This window comes from Silene latifolia, chromosome 6 (genome assembly GCF_048544455.1).
Source record: "Silene latifolia isolate original U9 population chromosome 6, ASM4854445v1, whole genome shotgun sequence".
In the NCBI taxonomy this organism is placed as follows: domain Eukaryota; kingdom Viridiplantae; phylum Streptophyta; class Magnoliopsida; order Caryophyllales; family Caryophyllaceae; genus Silene; species Silene latifolia.
This window is the reverse complement of record NC_133531.1, coordinates 7,418,393-7,442,764: the sequence shown is the minus strand read 5'-3', so window position 1 is coordinate 7,442,764 and position 24,372 is coordinate 7,418,393. Positions and strand designations below refer to the sequence as shown.

The following is a 24,372-nucleotide window of genomic DNA, read 5'->3' as shown; positions in this document are numbered from 1 at the left end:
GCTGAGGAAAATGTTCACCGGAGTTATGTGATGTAAAGGTAAGGAATCATCGAAATGTGTGATAGTATCACGAAGATGTTAGTCAAGGTTATATAGGAGTTTCAGGACAACATGATTGATAATGAGTTTCGAGGAATTAAGGAAAGTAAGAAGTTAGAAGAATATCTGCATGATATGAGATTTTGGTGGAGAAATGGATGATGATTCAATTAAGGAAAATATTGGGAAGAATGTTGAGATAATTTTGTTCATGGATTCGATGTTCGTTGTTTGGGATGTTAACCAAAGATAGAAAAGAAATCATGATATTTAGAGATGAGTGAAGAGGTTTGATGTCCGGACAGTGGTAGTGTTATGGTCTTTGACTAGTGGTTAAGGAAAAGTGTATATTAGAAAAGTGGCAATTCTAAAGAGGCTGATTTTGTAAAGACTGAATTGATAAAAGTATGGTTGTCAGGAAGTATAAGACATAGTCTTAGGAGGTGGTTTCTCATAATGAGTGTTAGTTTGTATGGTTATGTATGGCGAGAAGGTCTTTGGTGATGCGAATGGAAGAATGTGATGAGGGGCATGCGAGTTAAGCTCGGACATGACGGTAACCTTTGTTGAGTGGTAACTTACGTGGTCAGGATTGACTAGTTTGTTGTGATTACGGGTCTATGATATGTGTAAATGTTTGTGTGAGGTTCTGACCTCACAAGAAGTGGTACGGTGTGATAATTATAAAGCTATTTTATGAATGTTACGTAATATATATATGTTGGACACGGTAGTTTAATTGAATGATATCCAAAAAGGTAATAATTTGATTAATTTGACATGGCTAGTTATAATTTTATGTGTATTAATAACACACGTGTATTCCGTGAAATGGTAGAGATGATGTTCATGAGATGCTTATCTGTTATTTCATATAATATGTTGCGTTGTGATAGAGTAAAGTGGATTGGAGTAAGTTTCCTTGTCCGAAAGGTTATTTCCGAGGCAGTATTTATGGAATCGTATGTAGTTGTGATGTCTATCGATGTGGTTGTGGTGCCTCGGGTGGTGATCCAGGCACGATATTTAGTGTTGTGATGCGGGTATTTTCGCACTACGGTGTGGTTGTTGGTGGCGGTGTTGTGATGCCGTCACCGGTTGTGGTGGAGTAGGCGGGATGTTTATGATTCGAGTTTTCGAAAGTGCATACCATTATACATAGATTGTTGTTTTGTTTCTTTGTTGTTCTCTGTGAGTTTTGGTTGAACATGTAGACAGTTGTCTTGCTTATTGATGTTTTCTTTACCGGGTTAAGTTAAGAATGAGGTAGAGTATGATGTGAAATAGAGTTGTATATGTTTCGTTGTGGTCATGGGAAAGTGATAATCTGTTGATGGGACACGGTTGTGAGAGGTTATTCTGATAACTTTGATCTTATTTTCAGATGAGACATCGGTAGACATGGTAATGGGAAATGATTCGTGGATCATGTGTTGTAATGAGCTGAAAGCGGCGGGTAGTTCATAATCTTTTGTTGAGACAGTGAGTGTGGGGTGTTGGGGAAATTAGTGTCATGTTAAGTTGTGTATGAATTTTGCGGTAATGAAAAAAAGAACTTGAGGATCTAGTGTGCGTGTACGTAACGAGTGCGGATCGTGAGTTATGCTTCGGAAGATAAGTGCTTTACATAGCGAGGTATCTTTGGTTTGCGGTGATAATGGAGAGTTAGTATGGTGATTTTGCTACGAGCCTTATGGTATAGGTTAGGGGTGTGCGATTGATTTGAAGTATGAGAACTGTTGAAGTAAGAGAGCCTTGAGAAATAGGAGTGATTATGGAAATGAGGTTATAGGCGATTATCTTTGACATAGGGTGGTGATGAGGATAATGAGATAATATAGCTAAGGGTTTAGTATTAGCGAGTTACGAGGACGTAACATTTGTCTTAAGAGGAGTAGGATGCAATAAAAGAGAGTTTCATGGTGGTGCATGCGGTAATATAATTGGAAGTAGAGTGTTAGCGTAGCGTAAAGGAGGGATTTGTTTTGTGGACAATACTTATAAAAGGGCCATGGCCGTGCTCGTAGTAGTGTGATGCTTTAGAGTGGGGGAATATTTTATATAATGTTAACAATTGGAGGATGATGTTATGAGTGTGAGTAAACTTCGAGGACGAAGTTCCTTTTAAGGGTGGTGGAATGTAACATTCCGTTTGATGTCTATGAGTGTCTTGGTATTGGATTTGATAGTTGATGATATTATGGAGCTAGCAGCATTAGAGGATGGAAGTTGATTATGTGTGGAGTTGGTGTCGTGAGAGATATATATGTGGTAGATACGATATAGTGAGTCATGTTGTGGAAGTAAACATAGTTGGTAGAATGGGGGTTAAGAGTTCACGTTCTATGTTCGGTCGAGTTCTCGAGTCCTTAGCTAAGTTGTTGTGTCTTGGTCGAGTCGGTATGGTTGTTTTTATGTATGGGTTGAACTTCGGGGACGAAGTTCCTTTTAAGAGGGGAAGACTGTAATACTCCGTATTTATAAGTCTTGGGGTACTCTATCGAGTAGCCCTTACTCTGTCGAGTAAGGGCAAGTTGCGAAATAAAATAGTTTCGACTGTTGGGTACTCGATCGAGTAGTCGGGGTACTCGATCGAGTAGGGGTACTCGATCAGTACCTTGGGTACTCGATCGAGTGTCCTGTTTTTGCGGGGAGTTTTCTCGGGTTTTGTTAATTACGCGATTAAGGTATTTAAACCAATTCGTCTTTGTTCTAAATCACTTTTTACAAAACCTAAAACCTGTTTAAGAGAGAAAGCAACTTGTCTTCTTCCTAATCGCGTTCTTGACAATTCCGAGTTCAAAGGGCGGTCGGTTTGCATCGTAGTTTGTGTCGTTGGATTCCTTGCGTCGAGGGTAAGCTTTTAATGTAATTTATATAATGTTTTGTTAAGATTAGTGAAACCCTAATTTAGGAATTGGGGGTTTTTATGAATAGTAATTGAATAGTAGTATCTATGTGTTGTATGGTAGGAGGAGAGTTCATAGAAGAGGCGTTTTGAGACACCAGATACCGTCTGCGTGTTGTGCTATCCAGGTAGGATTTCCTACTCAGTATTAGTCCCATAATGGGATATTGGTGATGTGCTGTAGTTAGTTGATTGATATGATGATTGTAATTGTAATTGTGATTGTGATTATGGTTGTGTTTGTGATGGTTCTCGAGATGCGTTCTCGGTGAGCGGGTCACTTGCGGAGTGATCTCACGCCCTAGTTTCGCCCTTCGTGGAACCCGCCACGGAAGGGGATGTGCACATTAATGGACGGGGTTATCGCTCGTACGATGAGCGGGGCTTAGGTGGGAACGGCAGTGCGGTCCCCCATCGCGTGGTCGGTCCGGGACGATCGATGAGTGAGACGATGGGAGTTGGTGGTGTGTGTGTGTGTGTGTGTGATTCAAATTGTATCTGTTTATCTTATTGTTGATATATGTATTGAATTGTGTGATTAGTCTTGACCCGTTTAAATGTTTTAAAAACTGTGGTGATCCATTCGGGGGTGGTGAGCAGTTATTGAGCAGGTGTGATATGACGCGTATGGGATAGCTGGGATGAGTCATCACGTGGCAGTTAGAAGTCTTCCGCCGTGTCCGACGGAGTCTAGTAGCTTTGATAGTTTTAGCTGTAGACCGTATGAGAACCTTGTAATTCCTTTTGTTAGCTTTGGTTTTATAATGTAATCACTTAAACTTATTTAATAAAGTATGTTTCTTCATTGTCTTATGATTATCATGCCTCGGGTAACCGAGATGGTGGCATCCTTATACCTGAGTGGTCCTGGTAAGGCACTTGGAGTATGGGGGTGTTACACACACAACTTAATCTCTTTAAGTTTACTGACTTGAGCGTCGGAGTGAGTACGCTCGGTACCAAGCCGAGCCCTCAGTTTGTTCATCTTAAATAGGAAAGAGCGAAAGGAAGAGACAAGCAAAGACATCATTCAACAAGCTTACGTGGTCACAAATCCTGCTCCGGAAATACACCCGGAACAGTTACGAAAATTAAGGAGGAAAGAAATGAGGCAGCCATGGCTGTTAAGTCGTTTGGAGTAGGACGAGGAAAAGGGTCCTTCGCAAAACAGGATGCTGATGAAGATGATAGACCGCCTCAATGCACGCATTGTGGTAAATATTACCACACGGAAGACAATTATTACGATAAACATGGGTATGAGGTGGTTAAGAGTCGCGAGAGAGGATGCGGCCGTCACAGAGGAAGCAATACTCGTGGTAATTATGGAAGAGGCAGAGGACGTTCAGGGGGGCGAGGTGGTCAGCAAAATATTTTTCAGGCTAATGCGGTTAGGAACTCGTCAGGGACAAAGGAAGGAGATGCAGCACAGCAAAATCTACCTTTCACCGCTGATGAGATCGAGCGCATTCGTACCCTGCTGAACCCAATTCCGACAGGTAGTCATGAACTCATTGGTATGAATACTAAAATTGTCCATGAATGGGTAACTAATAGCGGTGCTTCCCACCATATGACCGGAAAAAGAGAGTTTTTAAGCAATATTTGGGCAGTGAAGCCGTCGATTGTTGGACTACCTTACGGTAGAATCATTGAAGCGCAAGAACATGGAAAAGTTATCTTAAGTGATAATTTTATACTCAAGGATGTTCTTTTTGTACCATCATTAACCTGTGACTTAATTTCGGTTCAACAATTAATACGAGAAAATGATTGTGTAGTAATATTTCACCCCGACTATTGTGTTATGCAGGACCGGTGTACGAGGACGGAGATTGGACGGGGTGAGCATCGAGATGGGGTATATCTTTTCAAGACGAGGAATATTGAATAGGTTGCGTCGATGTCAAAGCAAGACTGTCTGTGGCATAAAAGACTCGTACACCCATCAAGTAGTATACTGTCTCAATTTTCTCCTTTAATTGGTTGTAATAATATTTCGTATTGTCATAGATTGTAGCTTGATTACTGCTGTCTGATGTCAGGGTCGGTCTGGGCATATAGAGTGTTGTTTTGTTTATTAATGTTTCTTATTAATTTCGGTTTCGGTTTGAGAGTAGAGTAGGTTATGTAAGAATGTTGAGTATGTTTCTATTGTTGTCATGGTATTGTGATATTCTGTTTTGGGACATAGTGGTGGCAAGAGTTTTGTGGAATGGGTGTGTGCTAAGTTAGAAGCGACAAGTGGCTCGTGACCTTTATTTGGGACAGTGCGTGTAAGGTGTTGGGAACTAGTATTATGTTAAGTTATGGATGCGTTGTACGGCAATAAACAGGAGACTTGGGGATCTAGTGTGAGTGTATGTAACAGTTGTGGATTATGAGCTAAGGTCGTGGAGATGAGTGTATATGTATATAGAAGTATGTCGCTTTGTGGCAATGTGGAAGGGATGGAGTAGTGGTTATACTGAGGATTTTATGATATATGTTATATGAGTACAGAGTAATTGGAGGCACGAGAACTGTTAGAGAAAGAGAGCTCTGGATATATGAATGGTTGTAGATGTGAGGTTATAGTGGGTTATCGTTGACATGCGGTGGTTATTAGGTTTATGAGAGGTATAACAAAGGACCTAGTATTAGTGAGTTACAAGGATGTAACTTTTATCTTAAGAGGAGTAGGAGGAGACAAGAGAGTTGATGGTCATACGGTTACAATTAGAAGTTTGAGTGTTGGTGTAGAATAAGGATGGAGTGTGTGATGGTCAATTTTATTGCAGGTAATGGCAGTACTCGTAGTAGTATGATGTTTAGGAGTATGATTAAACTTCGATAGTGTTAACGGATTGTGTGATGATATTTATGTGTGTGAGTAAACTTCGAGGACGAAGTTCGTTTTAAGGGTGGTAGTATGTAACATTCCGCTTTGATGGTTGATCTTGTCCGGTGGATTGTCTTGGTAATTGAGTGTGCTAGTGAGCGTTATGGAAGTAAAACAGAGTTGACAACACTTATGTTGTGGGTACTCGATTGTATTATGGAGTTAGTATTGGGAGACTATGCTGTAGTTGAGACGATATCTTGAGCCACGTTGTGGAAGGGAGCGTGGTTGGTGGAGTTAATGTTAGGTGTCTATGTTTAATAGGTTGGGTTGGAACTTCGGGACAAAATTCTTTTTAAAGGGGGGGGGGGGGGGAGATACGAAGCTTAGCTAATTTTAGTCCGAAAATGACATTTTAATCATAAAATCATATTTTTAATGCCATTATTATATAAGATGAACAATAAAAATCCATAAATTAACCAAAATATCCTAAAAAACATTTTAGGACCAGAAACTTTAACATGCATAAATTTATTTCGTGATATATCACAATAACACAAATTTACAAGTTTATATGTTAATCGTATAACTCGGAAAAACTATAACCGATTTGCATGCAAACAACCAAGGCTCTTGATACCGCTTGTTAGAAATCTATATCTCTTTACTCAACATATTCATATATGTTATGATTTTAATTTAGTCATAAAATTAAATGATGATCTTATGCATGCAAACTATAAGTAAAATAAGGAAGAAATCTTCATTCTTACATTGATATTTCGGATCAAAGGGCACAAGAGAGTTCTCCTACTCTCTTGTTCTTGAGCTTTCCTTAATTGGATGAACAAGGATTAAAGTGTAGAATCCCTCCCAAGGTTTTATACCCAAGATAACAACTTAATAAAATTAATATTATTATTACTAGAACAATATTAATTTAACTTGAAATGACCCAAAATATTTATATTTTGCTCTCTTAATTCGGTTAAGAGAGGAAGAAGATTGGAGTTTTTATTTCTCTAGTTTTGTTAGAGAGCTTACTATTTCTTACACTAGAAATATTGTGTGAATTTGAATGAATGAATAATAGAGCAAAATCTCTCTATTTGGTCTTCACAAAACCGGTGGGAAGGAGAAAGAAAGGGAGCCAATGCATGCTCAAGTTTGTCTTCACAAGAACAAGTAGGTATGCATGGCTAGTATTAGGCTAATATGATCATGTTTTCCACTAACTCAATTAACATAATATATTGCTAATACTACCCCATTATTTCGGTCCAAATAGATAAAATGGACTCCATTTTATTTTTGTCAATTTGTCAATTTGTCACATGTCATATGTCACATAAAATTGTTATGTATTTTTAACATATTAAAAATCAACGTATTAATAAAAATACGTCATATACAAAATCGACTTAGCAATTCATAATTACTTGTACCAAAATAATTTACCAATTATAAATCACAATATCTTGTATTTATAATAATTTATTCATTCAAATGCAATTGTTTCCTTAAACAATAATTTCATCTAAGTAATAAAACAATTCGATTACTTAGACCGCATCTTATTTAATCAAATTTCAATAAGACACGTAAATATCACTTCCAAAATCGTCCGTCAATTTTAAGTAATTTAATTGACCCGTATAGTCATACGATCAATTAAATGATCAATTAAGAGTGTTACCCTATAGGTATGACCTAAGGGATCAATCGTCACCACCACCGTCGTAAATGCAAGAATAATGTCAAACTCTAGTCAGCCAATCATTACCGATATATGTGGACCAGTTGACAGTAAAATATTACTTCCCAATTGTATTCTTTAAAATGAGACTTAAACATGTGATCATCATGATCAACAGTTGTGATCGCATTATTGTCGGAGGACACATATTCCAACACTTCCATGCTTAGTTGAGTGGACTCTTCTTCTAGCTTCAATTCTCCCATTCTCGCCTCAATTCCTGCAAGGGAGGTACAATATCATAGGCATGGGAATTGGGACATGGATTGCAAGCAAGAAAGTGTAAAACTGACTCAAATGGAGTCGGAAAGCATGAAAATAGAGGGGAAAAGTGGTGCAAAAGGATCCTATATCAAACCTCCCCATACTTGAACATTACTCGTCCCCGAGTAAGTCCTCAACCAATGTACAAGGCATTACTAAGATAGATATGGAGAGTGGATGCACACTATAAGCATCACTCAACTACGCTACTAACTAAGCCGATCGAGTATTAGCGCACTCAACGCCCCTTCAACTCACAATTTGACACCCATGAGGGAAGAGTGCTCTATTGCAAGGCAAGTTGGGTCTTGCTACAAAATTGCGACGCATCTATCATGAAAGCACGTAATCAATCAATAGAATGCATCTAACAAAATGGTCCACTTTCCTCATCTAAATGGCCGGATTTTCCAAACAACAAAACACGGTCTTGGTCGGGAGTACCGTCTCAGAAGTGCCAATTGAGGTGCCAACCCCCTAAGCATGGCTCAAGCAACCCTAGCGTGACCAATGCTCAAGAAACAAATTCAAGAGTGGGGTAAGGGGGAGTAGGCAAGTCCGCCTAGAATTACTAAACCGACACGAGATTCAACCGAAAAACCCATGACCAAGGGGACCTAGGCAACGACGTCTTCACGGTTTTCACTCGTCACTCATTGAAAGAACAGGGTGATTTTTGTGATAAGAATTCACTCTCCTAACTCGACTAGCGAAAACGTGCCCGCAGTCTAGTGTGTAAGACCGTCCTATGTCTAATGAAATGCAAACAATGGCAAAATGCACATAATTTGAAGCAAAGGGTTGTAACGGGGCTAGGGAGTAGGTCGAAATGGTATTGGTGCAAGCACCGTTTGGATATGTGGAGTTCAAATCAAGAATTGCCGACACATCGTAACCCATTTCTTATTGCAACACATGAGACACGTCTATGCCCTAACATAGCATGGATTACCAAAACTATGCAAAAATTGCATAAACCCAACTCAAATTGGAAAAACTCCTCTTATTTCAACAAATGGTAACGTATACACCGTAACAAAGGCTCGGTTTTCCAAGCCATGCAAAAAATGTGTAAACCCGACTTATTTTTGGAAAAACATCAATTTGCCCTTTTATTTAGCAACGGCTTTTTCTACCCCGTTTAATGATGAGGAGGGGTGTTGCTTGCCTTTTTCTTTTCTTCACAACATATATATACAACATAACTCATTTTTTTTTTTCATGACTTTTTCACTTTTCTATTTTGTTTTTCATTTCTTTTTCAAAACCTCTTATTTATTTACAATGCCGAAAACACCAAGCTTTTGACCCGAATGGACATGTATACTATCCACTATCATGACCCAAATCACCTCCTACAACACAACTACAAAACCGACCAATTCTTGATTAAGGAAGGGTGGCTATGGAATGTAGCTATTTTGGTGGGTTTGCCAAATGAACGGGCTAAGGCTCAATGGGGTGAATAAAAAAGGGGAATAATGGAAGGGAGAAAACAAAGCTATTTGGCTATGTAAGGTTCATATGCAAACGGACTTTTGCTTCATATCATGTGCACAAAATGTAATGCAATTTCACAGGCTAAGGACTAAATGACACACTTATGTGTCTTGAGGTGACACGCCTTGCGAGGAGACCTACTCTCAAACCTAGATGAGGGCGGGGTATGAATGTACCCACCCTAGGAGGCTCTACCTTTTCCTTTGAGTAGCTAAGTTGAGCCTAAGGTCTAGTCTACGGCCCTAGGTCTCACAAGATCGGTCTAATCTCATTGGTCAAGCCCGCCTCCCTCGGCTAACTAAGAGGTCACAGGTGCGAGTCACGGGGAGGGAAAAGGCACAATTGGACACAATAACTCATCATGGGGGTACTTGGTTCCCTTCCTAGACCATGTTCTTTCTTAAAAACTTTATTTACAAACGGATGCAAAATTTGAATTTGAAAAACATGTATATACAAGAACATATGCATGCGAAAATTGAACCAAACAAGAATAGAAACATGCAACAAGTTGACTAAGCCTAACAGCACATTAACACCAACAATCCAATAGTTCCCCAAAGGAACATCCAAGGCATAAAAACCCGTCCTCCTCCATATTATACAACAATATAAAAAGAGAGAGAATGGAAAAGGAGAAAGAGATAAGAACGTGTATACCAAGCGGTCTTCTAGTCCCCTTTTTGCCTCAAACGGTTGATGCCTATGCCAAGGGTTAGCCAACAAACAACATATATATACAATGCAATGTTTTTGTATTTTTTTTTCTGAAATTTTTCAATTTTTAGGCATTTTTTTGAGTTTTATCAAATTTACAAGTACTTACAAATATAAACAAATATTCACAAGAGTGGATATTTCCCTCCCCACACTTGAGATGTACATTGTCCTCAATGGACAAAAGCATAGGGAGTGAATAAGAAAAAGAAAAGAACATATTTTCGCATTTTTGATTTTTTGAAAATAAAAATAACATATTTTTGGTATTTTTGTTTTTGAAAATTAAAAGGACATATTTTTGGTGATTTTGAATAGATTAATTTCCTCCCCACACTTATTTATTTACATTAGTTCCAAATGGAAATAAATGTGTGGAGGAAACTAAAATGAAAATGCATGTTTTTGGTTTTTTTTTTTTTGGGCCCTCCCCACACTTATTTATAGACATGGGAGGGCATTTAGAGATAAAGAACATGTTTTTGTTGATTTTTGTCGTTTTTCAATTTTTTTTTTTGATTTTAAGATAGAAATGCAATGCATGGTCTATTCTATATGCAATATTTAAATTACAATGCAAGGTATACTAAGTGAATGCAATGTCTAAATGTGACAATATATTACAAATTTGAAATCTAATGCAATCCTAGATGAATGCAACTATGTGAATTTCTAACTAAATGCATGCGAAGAATTAAACATGAATGAGAGAATTTGGATTAAAAGAGAGGTTATACTTGTCATTTTGGATTGAAAGGGAGGGAGTGGAGCCCTCATTACTAGGCTCTACTCGTACTCGGTCTCATCACCATCACCATCCCCGTTGCCATCATCATCACCATCATCATTCCCGGCCCCGAACTCGGACTCACGGATGAAGTCATCCGTGTTCATCGGCATGTCCGAGCCGAAGTCCCCCGTGACGCTAGTAAAGGGCTCATGGCTCCCGCCGGGCATGTGAGAACCTCCCTCTTCAAAGATGGAGGGAGTACCTCCATACCACCTCGTATCATGACCTTCCCCTTGAGTGGAAGGTGGCGTAGGGAAGACCGTTGCACTATAGTAGTCGGGGCGCAAATAAATGTCGCCGTAGAGATAGGTCCCGTCCTCCGGATGCCCGCCATCCGGAAATAGGTAGTAGGAGGGGTGGAGGTTAGAGGGGTGCTTGTATTGGCGCCTCATAAAATCATCATAAACCGGAAATTGACCGATAGAGTGGTCATAGTAAATCCGGTCAAGTCGTTGTTGAAACCCATGCCGCTCACTAGCGGCGGTTGCCATGTTGATCTTCATATCCTCCATAAAGGAGATTAGGTCGGCGTGAAGAGGGGGTGGTTGTTGAGGTTGGTGACTAGAGGAACCCTCCCCTTGTTGGAAAGGTCCGGCAACGAAGGGGGGGGGAGGGTGTAACATACCGCAAGGTGGGTCTCGCGGGGATGATAGGTCGCTCACGGGTATAGCGAAGATTGGGATTTTGTTGTTTTGGAATGGAGGGATCTTCAGGACTTTCAATTTCAAGCAAATAATGTGGCGAGTTAAGCACCAATTTCAACTTCTCGGGGTTAGGAAGGGGAATAGAATTTCTGTCAACACCGTTCTCCCGAATTTGCCCATAGTCAAGGCCATCATTCGGGTTAGTCTTCAACCAATTGAGGTTGTGGTGGATGTAGTTCTTGAAAAGCATAGTATCCCCTATAATGTATCTCATACCACTCAAGTTGACCCTCCGATTGAGCCGCTTTGCCAAATGGGTGATGAGCCCACCCACGACAATTGAAGTTGTTTGGCCCGGAGAGTTGCTAAGGCGTTGTAAGGTGCGGGCCAAGTTGTGAGCAATGTCTATTTTGAAGGTAGTGGGGTTGGAACGAAGATAAGAGCCGAAAATTTCCAACTCCTCCGTTCAGAAGTTGCGATTCTCTTCTCGGCCGAAAATAGTCCACCCCATAAGCCGGTGCCAAACCCGTATAGCAGCATTGTGGACAGTATTAGCGGCCCTCTTGACCCACGGGAGATCGTCTAAACCCATAATTGCCTTCCATAAGGCCCCATGGTCAAAGGTTTCGGGTGCCTTATGAGGAGGGCTTGCGTCAAGCCCGAAATGAGAGGCAAAGGTCGGTAGGGTTAAGGAGTAATCCTTGTTCATCAGACGGAAATGCTACCTAAAATGCTACCTTTTGGGATTGGTGATGCTTATCAATACGAAGGGAACTCAAAAACTCCCATGTGAGTCGGGAATAGGTTTTTTCATGGAGCCCATACATCATTTTCATTCCTACTTCTTCAAACAAGTCAAGAGTTACTTGGTCTAGCCCTAACTCCCGCATGGATTGTCTATCAATGAATCGGGTCGGGGTGAGGGGACGTTTTTTGAATAAAACGAATGTACCTTTCATGGTGATGGATAAAAATTGGATGTCCGGGAAGTCGGGATCGGAGCTCATATCATTCGCCGCCGCCGCCACCATCTCCGCTTGTTGGAGGGCCAAATCTCCCTTTCTTACTCTTTTCTTTGGGTCCATATTGTGATTTTGTAAAGGGTTAAGGGTTAGGATGGTGGTTGTGGTGGTTTGTTGGTGGTGGGAGGTGGTGGGAAGTGGTGGTTGATTCATTTTATTGGAGGGGAATTAGGGTTAGAGGGAGGATGAAGGAAGAGAAATGATCGAAAATTAGATGAATAGGGTGTATTTTCGAGCAAAATAGAATATCAGGGGGTTCCCAGCCGGTCATAGTACCAGCTGCCGGTCGCCCGGCTGGGAAAACGAGTATTTTCCAAAAAAATTTAAAAGTTACAGAAACCTCCCAGCCGGTCAGAGGACCGGCCGCCGGCCACCCGGCTGGGAGAACACCGAAACACCAAATCTGTCATATATGCATTCCCAGCCGGTGGACCAGCTGCCGGCCTGTCAGCTGGGACATCCCTTCCTTGTCATTTTGATATATTTCACCTAATAAGCGCATTCCCAGCCGGTGGACCGGCTGCCGGTCTGCCGGCCGGGACTCCTCATTCTTCAATTTGTCACATTTCAATAAAAAGTTACAGGAACTTCCCAGCCGGTCAGAAGACCGGCTGCCGGTCGCCCGGCTGGGAATACGTTCCTTGGTCATTTTCTCCAATATGCCCCTAGACCCATATACCATCACCTATTGGCCTCGACTTTCGTGTTTTCGACTTTTAAAACCGACTCATGACGTCGGAAAAAGGCCAATTGATGGTCAACCGCTTGTTCATCATACAAAATCGTAAATTCTTCAACCATTGCAACCGAAATCAACCAAAATGTCAAGTATCATCCGTCCAAAGTTTCTCTCTTTACCTAAATGCATGATATTTACAAATTCCATGGGTTGCCTCCCATGTAGCGCCCTTGTTCTATGTCGTAGGCTCGACGAAGTCAGAAACAAAAACTCAAGTTCGACCTTATTTTACAAAGGAAAACCAAATCAAGTGGTGACAAGGTGTGTTTGAAGTGTGCACACTTCCCTCGTCATCGGTGACCCGGCTATGTAATGCTTTAGCCTTTGTCCATTAACTTTGAAAGTGCGATCACCACTTGCAACCTCCACTGTGCCATAAGGAAAAACACGTGTTACGGTGAACGGCCCTGACCATCTTGACCGTAATTTTCCCGAGAAGAGTTGCAATCGTGGATTAAATAGAAAGACCATTTCCCCTTCCTTGAATTCTCTTCTAATGATCCGCTTGTCATGATATCTCTTCGTTCTTTCCTTGTAAAGCTTAGCATTTTCGTAGGCCTAAAGCCTAAATTCTTCCAACAAATTGAGATCCAACAACCGCTTTTCTTGGGAGCTTTTTAAGTCAAAGTTGAGGTATTTTATCGCCCAATAGGCTCGGTGCTCTAACTCAACCGGAAGGTGACATGCTTTCCCATACACTAGGCGGAAGGGTGAGGTACCAATTGGCGTTTTGAAAGCCGTTCGATAAGCCCACAAAGCATCATCAAGCTTCATTGCCCAATCCTTCCTTGAGCTATTCACCATCTTCTCCAAAATAGACTTGATTTCCTTGTTTGATATCTCAACTTACCCACTTATTTGTGGGTGGTATCCAATTCCAAGGCAGTGTTGAACTCCATACTTCTTCAAGAGAGCTTCAAATTTGGTCTCAATAAAATGAGTGCCCTTATCACTTATCAAGACACGGGGCACACCAAATCTTGGAAATATCACCTTTCTCACGAACTTGATCACAACCTTAGCATCATCGGTTGGGGTGGCTATTGCTTCCACCCATTTCGAGACATAATCTACCGCAACTAGAATGTACTTGTTCCCATAAGAGGAGGGGAATGGTCCTTGAAAATCTATTCCCCAAACATCAAACACTTCAATCTCCAATATAAAATTTTGGGGCATCTCATTTCTCTTGGAAACATTCCCGGTCCTTTGACACCGATCACAAGCTTTAAGATAAGAAGCAACATCCTTGAACAAGGTGGCCAATAAAATCCACATTGCAATATCTTAGCTCCGGTCTTTGTCCCACTTGAATGTCCTCCACAAGGAAGATCATGAGGAAGATCATGACAATGAGAGATAATAGATTGCCACTCCTCCTCCGGAACACATCTTCTAACAACCCCATCGGCACATGTCTTGTATAAATAAGGATCCTCCTAATAGTATTGCCTTATGTCATGGAAGAATTTCTTCTTTTTGTGAGAGTCATAGCCATAGGGAATAACTCCACATGCCAAATAGTTGACATAGTCGGCATACCATGGTGCTTCTCCCAAACTTAGGGACAACAAATGGTCGTCGGGCAAATAGTCATTGATAGGAAGTCCATTCTCAACATTGTGGTTGACCAACCGGGACAAATGGTCGGCCACTACATTTTCAACTCCCTTTTTATCTCTTATCTCCATGTCAAACTCTTGTAGAAGTAATATCCATCTAATCAACCTAGGCTTGGATTCCTTTTTGATGAGCAAGTGTCTCAAGGCAACATGATCGGTGTACACTATCACTTTAGCTCCCACCAAATAAGTCTGGAACTTCTCCATTGCAAAAACTACCGCCAAAAGTTCCTTTTTCGTAGTGGAGTAGTTGGTTTGAGCTTCATCAAGAGTCTTGCTAGCATAATGGTTTGCATGCACCTTTTCATCCTTCCTTTGGCCTAAAACAGCGCCCAGGCTTGATCGCTTGCATCACACATTAGCTCAAATGGCAAGTTCCAATCCGGAGGTTGTATGATTTGAGCACTTGTCAAAGCTTCCTTTAACCTATTAAAAGCATCAAGACATCGGTTAGAGAACACAAAAGGAGTATCTTTGGCTACAATTCGGTTAAAGGTCTCGCAATTTTGGAGAAGTCCTTGATGAAGCGGCGATAAAAGCCCGCATGTCCAAGGAAACTTCTCAATCCCTTGACATTGGTGGGAGATGGGAGACTAGCAATGACCTCAACCTTAGCCTTGTCAACTTCTATTCCACGATTGGACACTATGTGTCCCAACACAACACCTTCTTGTACCATAAAATGGCACTTCTCCCAATTAAGCACAAGGTGAGACTCTTGACACTTGTTCAAAATTTTCTCCAAATTTGCCAAACAACTTTCAAAGCATTTCCCAACAACCGAAAAATAATCCATAAAAACTTCCATTTCTTGTTCAACAAAATCGGAGAAAATGGAAATCATAGCTCTTTGAAAAGTAGATGGTGCATTACATAGGCCAAAGGTCATTCTCCTATATGCATAGGTGTCAAATGGACAAGTAAAGGTAGTCTTCTCTTGGTCACTCGGATGGATAGGGATTTGGAAGAATCCCGAGTAGCCATCCAAGAAGCAAAAGTAGTTGTGTTGAGCTAATCTCTCCAACATTTGGTCCATAAACGGTAAAGAAAAGTGATCCTTCCGGGTGGATTTGTTCAATTTCCTATAGTCCACACACATCCTCCACCCAGTTACCGTTCTAGTGGGAATCAATTCATTTTTATCATTTCTCACTACCGTCATTCCTCCTTTTTTTGGAACCACATGAACCGGGCTTACCCATCTACTATCCAAAATAGGATAGATAATGGCGGCATCAAGTAATTCGAGGACCTCTTTCCTCACAACTTCTTTCATTATGGGGTTAAGCCTTCTTTGTGCCTCAATGGAGGAAGCATCCTCATTTTCAAGTAAAATTCTATGAGTGCACAAAGAGGGACTAATCCCTTTGAGGTCACCAATTGTGTACCCGAGGACACCCTTAAACCTTTTTAGTAAAGAAAGTAGTTTTGAGGTTTGGGTGTCATCAAGTTCACTATTGATGATGACAGGAAAAGTGGAATTCTCACCAAGAAATTCATATCTCAAAGAAGGGGGAAGAGGTTTAAGTTCAACCGTAGGAGGAGGCATGGAACTCTCCTCCTTCTTACCAACTTCTAACATTTCAAACTTGGGAGCTTTCTCATGAATCGGAGCGGAGTCCAACATCCACACATATGCAAGAGTTTAAACATCTTTATCATCAACTTCATACCCATTAACAAGACAAGTTTCCAAAGGATCCATAGAGGAAGCGTTTGGGTCATGCTCCTCCATGGGATTCTCTAGAATGTCCACAATGCAACTAGTGTCACCTAAAGATGGAGCTTCCATAGACTTGGTGAGTTCAAATTCCACTTTATCTTCACACACTTGCAAAGATAACTTGCCACTCTTCACATCAATCATTGCTCCACCGGTGGCAAGACAAGGTCGCCCCAAGATAATAGGCACATTGTAGTCCTCGAGCATATCCATGACAAATAAATCACATGGTATGATTAGCTTCCCAACAACCAAGGGTACATCTTCGATTACACCAATGGGAAATTTAACCGATCGATCGGCTAGTTGAAGTGAAACTCTAGTTGGCTTCAAATCTCCCAAATCAAGCCTCTTGAAGATTGAAAGTGGCATGAGGCTCACACTAGCCCCCAAGTCACAAAATGCTCTTTTAATAGCCACTCCTTGGATAGAACACGGAATTGAGAAGCTACCCGGATATTCTAGCTTATTTGTAAGCTTGTTGGTGTGAGTAAGAATAGCACTACACTCCTTAGAGAGGTTGATGGTTTGCACCTCTCAATTCTTCTTTTTCAAAGTGACAAGATCCTTAAGAAACTTACCATATGATGGAATTTCGGTAATCATATCAAGGAAAGGAATCGTGACATTCATTCCCTTCAAGATTTCAACAAACTTCTCATATTTCTTCTCAAGCCTAAGCCTTGCAAGCCTTTGTGAAAAGGGTACCGGTGCTACATACTCCCTTGGTGGTGGAGTACATTCTTTGGCTTTAGTTGTAATTGGTTCATCTTGCTTTGGAGGGTCAACCATCTCCACCTCCTTTGACTTCTCCACCCTAATTTCACCTTCTTCCACAACTTCAATCGAGGCTCTTTCACTACTTCATTAGACACCCTCTTCCTCTTCCATGTAGGATATTTCTCAACCTCCTCCAATTGCCTTCCACTACTCAAAAATACCGCATTCATCTCCCTTGGGTTAACCGTATTACCCGGAAACTTCCCCGGATTTTGAGCCAATTGACCCAATTGTTGGGAAATTTGGGCTACATGAGTTTCCGTAGCTTTTTGGGATGCTCTTATTTCATCATTCCCGGCTTTGTGAGGTAATGTGGTTATCAAGCTTTGAGTCGGCTTTTTGGTTTGCAATCACCAATTGTTCAAAGACTTGCTCCCAAGAAGATTTTTGAGGGGTTTAAAAGTTTTGGTTTTGAGGTTGGAAATTTTGGTTTTGTTGTTGATTGAAATTTTGTCCCTTGAAAACCCCAAATGGTTGTTGGTTTTGGGTGATAAATTGTTTTCCTTGGAAACCGGGTGGGATTTGCCTTTGGAATTGAGAGTTTTGATTGAATCTTTGTTGTTGTGGTGAGGAAGTGGTTGGGTTTTGAATGTTTTGTGAAGCATAAGACAAGAAAGGGTGAGTTCTTTTTCCATTGCCAAATTGGTTGTTGTTATTATTGAACCCTTGCCTTGCACTTGTGGATTCCCAAACTCCATTTGCTTGCTCATAGCATTCCTCTTGGAGGGGTGCAATCAAGGGACACCCAATGGGAGTGTGCCCTTGTTCCCCACACAACTCACAAGACAAGACTTGCCTCATATCGGAGCTTCAAGGTTTTGAATTTAGCAAAGCAACTTGTTGGGTGAGTTCATCTAGTATTCCCTTAACCTCCACATTCAAAACCGCATTAGAATCCTTGTTCTTGCCTTTTCTCAATTGTCTATCACTTCCCCATTCCATAGTTCGTGAGGCCATCTCCTCAATTAGCTCCTTTTCCGCTTTATGCCCCAAAATGTCTAAGGCACCTTTTCCCGACCCCGCATCTAATTAAAGCCGAAGGTCTTGTGACACCCCCATACTCCAAGTGCCTTACCAGGACCACTCGGGTATGAAGACATCACCATCTCGGTCGCCCGAGGTATGATAATCAAATAGACAAAACAGAAACAACGTTTATATAAATAGTTTAATGATAAATACAATCCTCAAAACCAAACCAAAGTACGATACAATATTCTCAAATGACTGTTCTAACTGAAATGTAAATAAACTAAGGCTACAGCGGAAGACTCCTATCATCTGTCGTGGCATCCCAGCTATCCCAGTACTCATCCCAATACTTGCTCAATATCTGCTCACCATCCCCGAATGGATCACCGCAGGTTTACAAAACAACACCGGGTCGACTAATCACACAATCAATATAGATAACAATAATAAGATACACAGACATACCGAATCCGTCACACACACACACACACACACACCAACTCCCATCATCTCAATATCGACCGTCCACCGGACCAGCCCACCCGGGGGACCGCACCGTTCCCACCTAAGCCCCGCTCCACATAACAAAGAGCGATAACCCCGTCCATTAATGTGCACATCCCCTCCCGTGGCGGGTTCCACGGAGGGCGAAACTAGGGCGTGAAGCCACTCCCGCAAGTGACTCCACTCAGCCGAGAACGCATCTCGAGAACCATAGGCAACCAATCACAATCACAATATCAACAACCGTCAATTTATCAACAAAGTGTACAATCACAATCACAAATCATCACAATACAATTACTATATCACACAATCAATCTCAACACATCAACAATCATCCCATTATGGGACTAATACCGAGTAGAAATCCTACCCGGAAAGCAACACAATCATCAGACGATCTAGCAGCTGTCTCAAAACCTCTCCTTTACAAACCCTTCTCCTATACACATAATCACATAATCACTACCAACACAACAAATCATAAAAACCCCAATCCCAAAATTAGGGTTTAACCAAAACGGAGGAAAAACAATAAAAAGGGTACATGGATCTTACCCTTGACGCAAGGAACTCAACGGTATAATCCATGCTAAGAACTGACCTTCCAAACTCCGGGGATTGCTAATTATGCGATTAGAATGAAGAACTTGCTTGCTTTCTCTCTTAAACAATGATTTAGGTTTGCAAAAGTGTTTTAAAACAATGTCGACGAAACTTATATACCTAATCCGCATAATTAACAAAACCCGAGAAAACTCCCCGTAAAACCGGCTACTCGATCGAGTACCCAAGGCTACTCGATCGAGTACCCCCCTACTCGATCGAGTACCCCAGCTACTCGATCGAGTACCCAACAGGTCAGAAACTTTTCTAAAACGCAACTTACCCTTACTCGACAGAGTAAGGCCTACTCGATAGGGTACCCCAAGACTTATAAATACGGAGTATTACAGTCTTCCCTCCTTAAAAGGAACTTCGTCCCCGAAGTTCAACCCATACCCTAAAAACAAACATACTAACTCGATCAAGACACAACAGCGTGACTAAGAACTCAAAACGAAACTCCAACCCAAACATGAACTCGTAACACCCACTCCACTAACTATTCCTACCTCCACAACATGGCTCACGATATCGTATCCACTCCATTATATTTCTCTCAACACTAACTTCATACACTACCAACTTGCTCCGTAATATATTATCCAGAGCAAATCCAATATCAAAATACCCATAACATCAAACGGAATGTTACATTCTACCACCCTTAAAAGGAACTTCGTCCTCGAAGTTTACTCAGACTCATAACATCATCCTCCAACTGTCAACACTATATAAAATATTCTCATACTCCGAAGCATCACACTACTACAAGCACGGTCATGACCTTTAATAAAATCACCCACAACACGAATCGATCCTTATTCTACATTAAGACTCAACTTCCGAATGTATTACCATATGTACAACCATCAAAATCTGTTTTATCGCATCCTACTCCTCTTAAGATAAATGTTACGTCCTCGTAACCTACTAATACTATATCCTTAGTTATATCTTCTCATTATTCTCATCCTCATCACATGTCATAGATAACCACCTATACTCTAAACACTCGCCATGCATGTATCCAAGGCTCTCTTACTTAAACAACTCTCATACTTCAATTCACTCGCCACACCACCTAACCTATACCTCAAAATCTTTATCTTAACCCAAAACTTCAACTTTTCCACATTACCGCAACATGACATACCTCTCTATATAAACTATATGAAACTCCCATCATCAAAAGCATAACTCACGATCCACACTTGTTACGTGCACTCATTCCAGATCCTCAAGTTCTTTCCTTCATTACCGCAAAACTCATACATAACTTAATATGACACTAATTCCCCCAACACCCTACACTCACTGTCCCAACAAAAGATTATGAACTACCTGCCGCTTTCAGATCATTACAACGCATGTTCCACGAATCATTTTCCATTACCATGTCTACTAAAGCCTTATCTAGATCAAGATCAAAATTACTGTAACAACCTCTCACAACTGTGTCCCATCAATAGAACATCACTATACCATGACAACAACAAAAACATATTCAACTCTATTGCATATCATACTCTACCTCATTCCCAACTTAACCTGGTAAAGAAAACATCAATAAGCAAGACAACTGTCTATCTGCACAAACTGAAACTCGCAGGGAGCAACATCAAACAAAACAACAATCTATGTATAACTGGTATATACTTTCGAAACTCGAATCATAATCATCCCGCCTACTCCACCACAACCGGTGACGGCATCACAACACTGCCACCAACAACCACACCGGAGTGCGAAAATACCCGCATCACAGCACTATGTACCGTGCCCGGATTACCACCCGAGGCACCACAACCACACCGATAGACATCACAACCGCATACAACTCCCATAAACACTGACTCAGCATAACTTCTCAGACAAGAAAAACTTACTCAAATCCACTTTATTAAGTCACCACGCAACATATTATATGGATAAACAGATAAGCATCTCATGAACATCATCTCTACCATTTCACGGAATACACATGTGTTATTAATACACACAAAATTATAACTAGCCATGTCAAATTAATCAAATTATTACCTTTTTGGATATCATTCAATTAAATTACCGTGCCCAACATGTATCACAGAACATTCAGATAACAACTTATAATTATCACACCATACCACTTCTTGTGAGGTCAGAACCTCACACAAACATTTATATATAACATAGACCCATAATCACATCCAACCAATCAATCCTGATTACGTAAGTTACCACTCAACAAAGGATTACCTGTCGCCCGAGCTTAACTCATATTCCCTTTCATAAGATATTTTCCCATTCGCATAACCATCACCTCATGCCATACCATTAATATTCAACCACTAGCGCTCGCCTCATATAACCACATCTTATACTCTTTCATAACCATACTTATCAATCTGGTCTCTACAAAATCAGCCTCTTTAGAATTACCATCTCTCTAACATACCGTCACCCTTATCCACTAGTCATAAACCATAACACTACCACTGTCCGGACATCAAACCTCTTCACTCATCTCTAAACATCACGATTTATTTCCTATCTTTGGTTAACATCCCAAACAACGAACATCGAATCCATGAACAAAATTACCTCAACATTCTTTCCAATACTATCTTTAATTGTATCATCATCTAACTCTCCACCAAAATCTCATATCATGCAGGTATTCTACCAACTTCTTACTTTTCTTAATTCCTCAAAACTCAAAACTAATCATGTTGTTCGAAACTTCTATATAATCAAACTCAAATCCTCATGATAGTATCATACATCTCGACGATTCCTTACTTTTATATCACATAACCTCGGTGAACATTTTCTTAGTTTTACTCCCCTCATTCTTTTCTTTTGCCCTTGACAAAATCCCTTAATAATTCAACTCTTCATTATTTCTATCTAACTCTCTAGTGCTCCGGTTACCTTCTCATTGTTCAAGAACTCACATCTCATTATTTTATATCGATATCATCTCCCTCTTTCTTACCATAGATATCCTCTTATTATGCTATCACTCACCCTTGCCACTAATCTGTCCATAAAATCAATGTTTAAACAATTGCATCTCCCTTTTTACGTCTCAAGAAATCAAAATTCATTTTATACCATTAATTGCCCAAGGAAGTCACACATTAGTTTCACCTCTTGATAACACAAATTCCCAAACTCACTCACTATCTGCAAATCCACGTCGCGCCATATCTCCATTAAGTTCACTATATACCACTCTTCTCAATTCCTCTAAAACGACCTTTCACTACATATATTCTTAACTCACACGATTCCTAACCATCTCCCTCCATAATTCCTTACATATCTCAAGTTGCCACCATCCACATCCTTCCTTTCGATCTTTTCATTCTCACGTTTCCTTAGACTCACATCATCCCTTACCCATATTTATTTACTTTTTACCTTACTCAACCCAGAATCATATCACACATCTCATCTCAAACATGCTCCATGCCTCAATAAGCCTTAACAATCTTTCTTTTCTTTTTCCACTATCTATCACAACCACATATAACTCATGTCCTCCCACCGAACCCCTACTCATCATAGGTGCCACTCTTTACACCACAAAATTGGGTAACTTACGCGTCACGACCAACATACATGTAAAACAATGCACAAAGAAGCAAAATGACGCCTTTGAATTAAACATAATATACAACGAAGTCAAAAGATAAGCATATGACCCAAAACAGGGGCCACTAGATCGAGTACAGGCCACTCGATCGAGTAAGTGACTTACTCGGTCGAGTAGGTGAAGATCAGAAGCACGTAAAACAAATTACCAGGGCTACTCGATCGAGTACCCAGGACTACTCGATCGAGTACCCCCCTACTCGATCGAGTACCCAAATTCTCAGCACTGTCCAGTTTTCGTAAAACAGTCATAACTCACTCATTACTTGGTCATTTTGGGCGTGTGACCTATCGTTAGAATCGTAAAAGGACAAGCTATCACCTCCAATTGGAATCACATGAAAATCATTTATGCATCTCAAGTTATAGCAGTTTAAAGACAACCTCTTTATCATCCAAAAACACAACTATTGATTTTTACTTCCCAAACGACTTAAACAACAACAAGGTAGACAAAACAACCCAGTACTCATAAAACCAGTATTGCTAATCTCATGTTACCATCTTCAAAAATCAAGCAACATCATCCATCATGCACATATATTATTCAACTTACCAATCACATATTACCCACATGTTATCTCACATCTCCCAACATACTAAGCAACATTATAAACGCAACATGTGATATAGCTAAGCATGAAATTTTATCAAGATTTTCATATAATCAACGAAACAGTGACGTCATATTATCAAATGCCACATAGTAATCATCCAACATGCTTTTCTACTCCAACAACAATTCTATATATCTCATCAATCTTTCAATTCAGATCCCCCATCCTCCACATACATGCATCCATCAATTCATACAACATACTACTACATAGATACACACAAAGACACAATCAAAGACATAATGATCCCGACACATATCCCATGGTGACCGGTTCAAAATTGTAGGGCGAGTTCGCGACTTTAGGACGTCTCCCAAGTCTTTGCATTAGCTCCTACAACCTTTACCCCGGGTTCATTTTAATTGACTCCCTAGATTCATTAGATTCATTGGTTACAGGTTTCGGGATCGTCGCTTGACACGTCTGTCGCGTACCTGTCAAAAATAAACCTAACGGTCTCAACTAAAGAGGTAGTAGAGGCAGTCGAGTATCGAATCCACAGGGAGGAATGCAACTACAGCTGTCTATCTCTAATTCTATGGTAACAATTGGGTTTGATTAATTTTCGGTTTTAAACTACGGAGTTGAAAGAAAGAGAAATAAGGAAGAGCAGTAAAGCAGAAAGATGAATTAACTATCAATAAGAGGGAGACATGTCGGGAACTCGGTTCACTACGGTAGTTTAACGACTTAGCAAAAATGACTC

General features: G+C 40.6%; 2 protein-coding genes across 2 annotated transcripts; both read right to left on the bottom strand.

The window, feature by feature from the left end:
* Positions 1 to 14,049: 14,049 nt before the first annotated feature.
* Positions 14,050 to 14,481, bottom strand: LOC141587458 (uncharacterized). The gene has a single exon (XM_074408941.1). The coding sequence runs from the start codon at positions 14,479 to 14,481 to the stop codon at positions 14,050 to 14,052; it is 432 nt and encodes a 143-aa protein (XP_074265042.1).
* A 1,989-nt stretch (positions 14,482 to 16,470) lies between these two features.
* Positions 16,471 to 17,340, bottom strand: LOC141587457 (uncharacterized). Its single transcript, XM_074408940.1, has 2 exons — positions 17,130 to 17,340; positions 16,471 to 16,970 (listed from the first exon to the last, which is right to left on the bottom strand). Exons 1-2 carry the CDS (start codon positions 17,338 to 17,340, stop codon positions 16,471 to 16,473), a joined length of 711 nt encoding a protein of 236 aa, XP_074265041.1.
* Positions 17,341 to 24,372: the final 7,032 nt, after the last annotated feature.

Coding starts and splice junctions, on each gene's coding strand:
- LOC141587458 (XM_074408941.1), bottom strand. CDS start 14,481: ATGTGGATTTTATTGGCCACCTTGTTCAAGGATGTTGCTTCTTATCTT.
- LOC141587457 (XM_074408940.1), bottom strand. CDS start 17,340: ATGGTTGACCCTCCAAAGCAAGATGAACCAATTACAACTAAAGCCAAA. Junction 16,971..17,129: donor TACCGAAATTCCATCATATG/GTAAGTTTCTTA, acceptor GTTCTATCCAAG/GAGTGGCTATTAAAAGAGCA.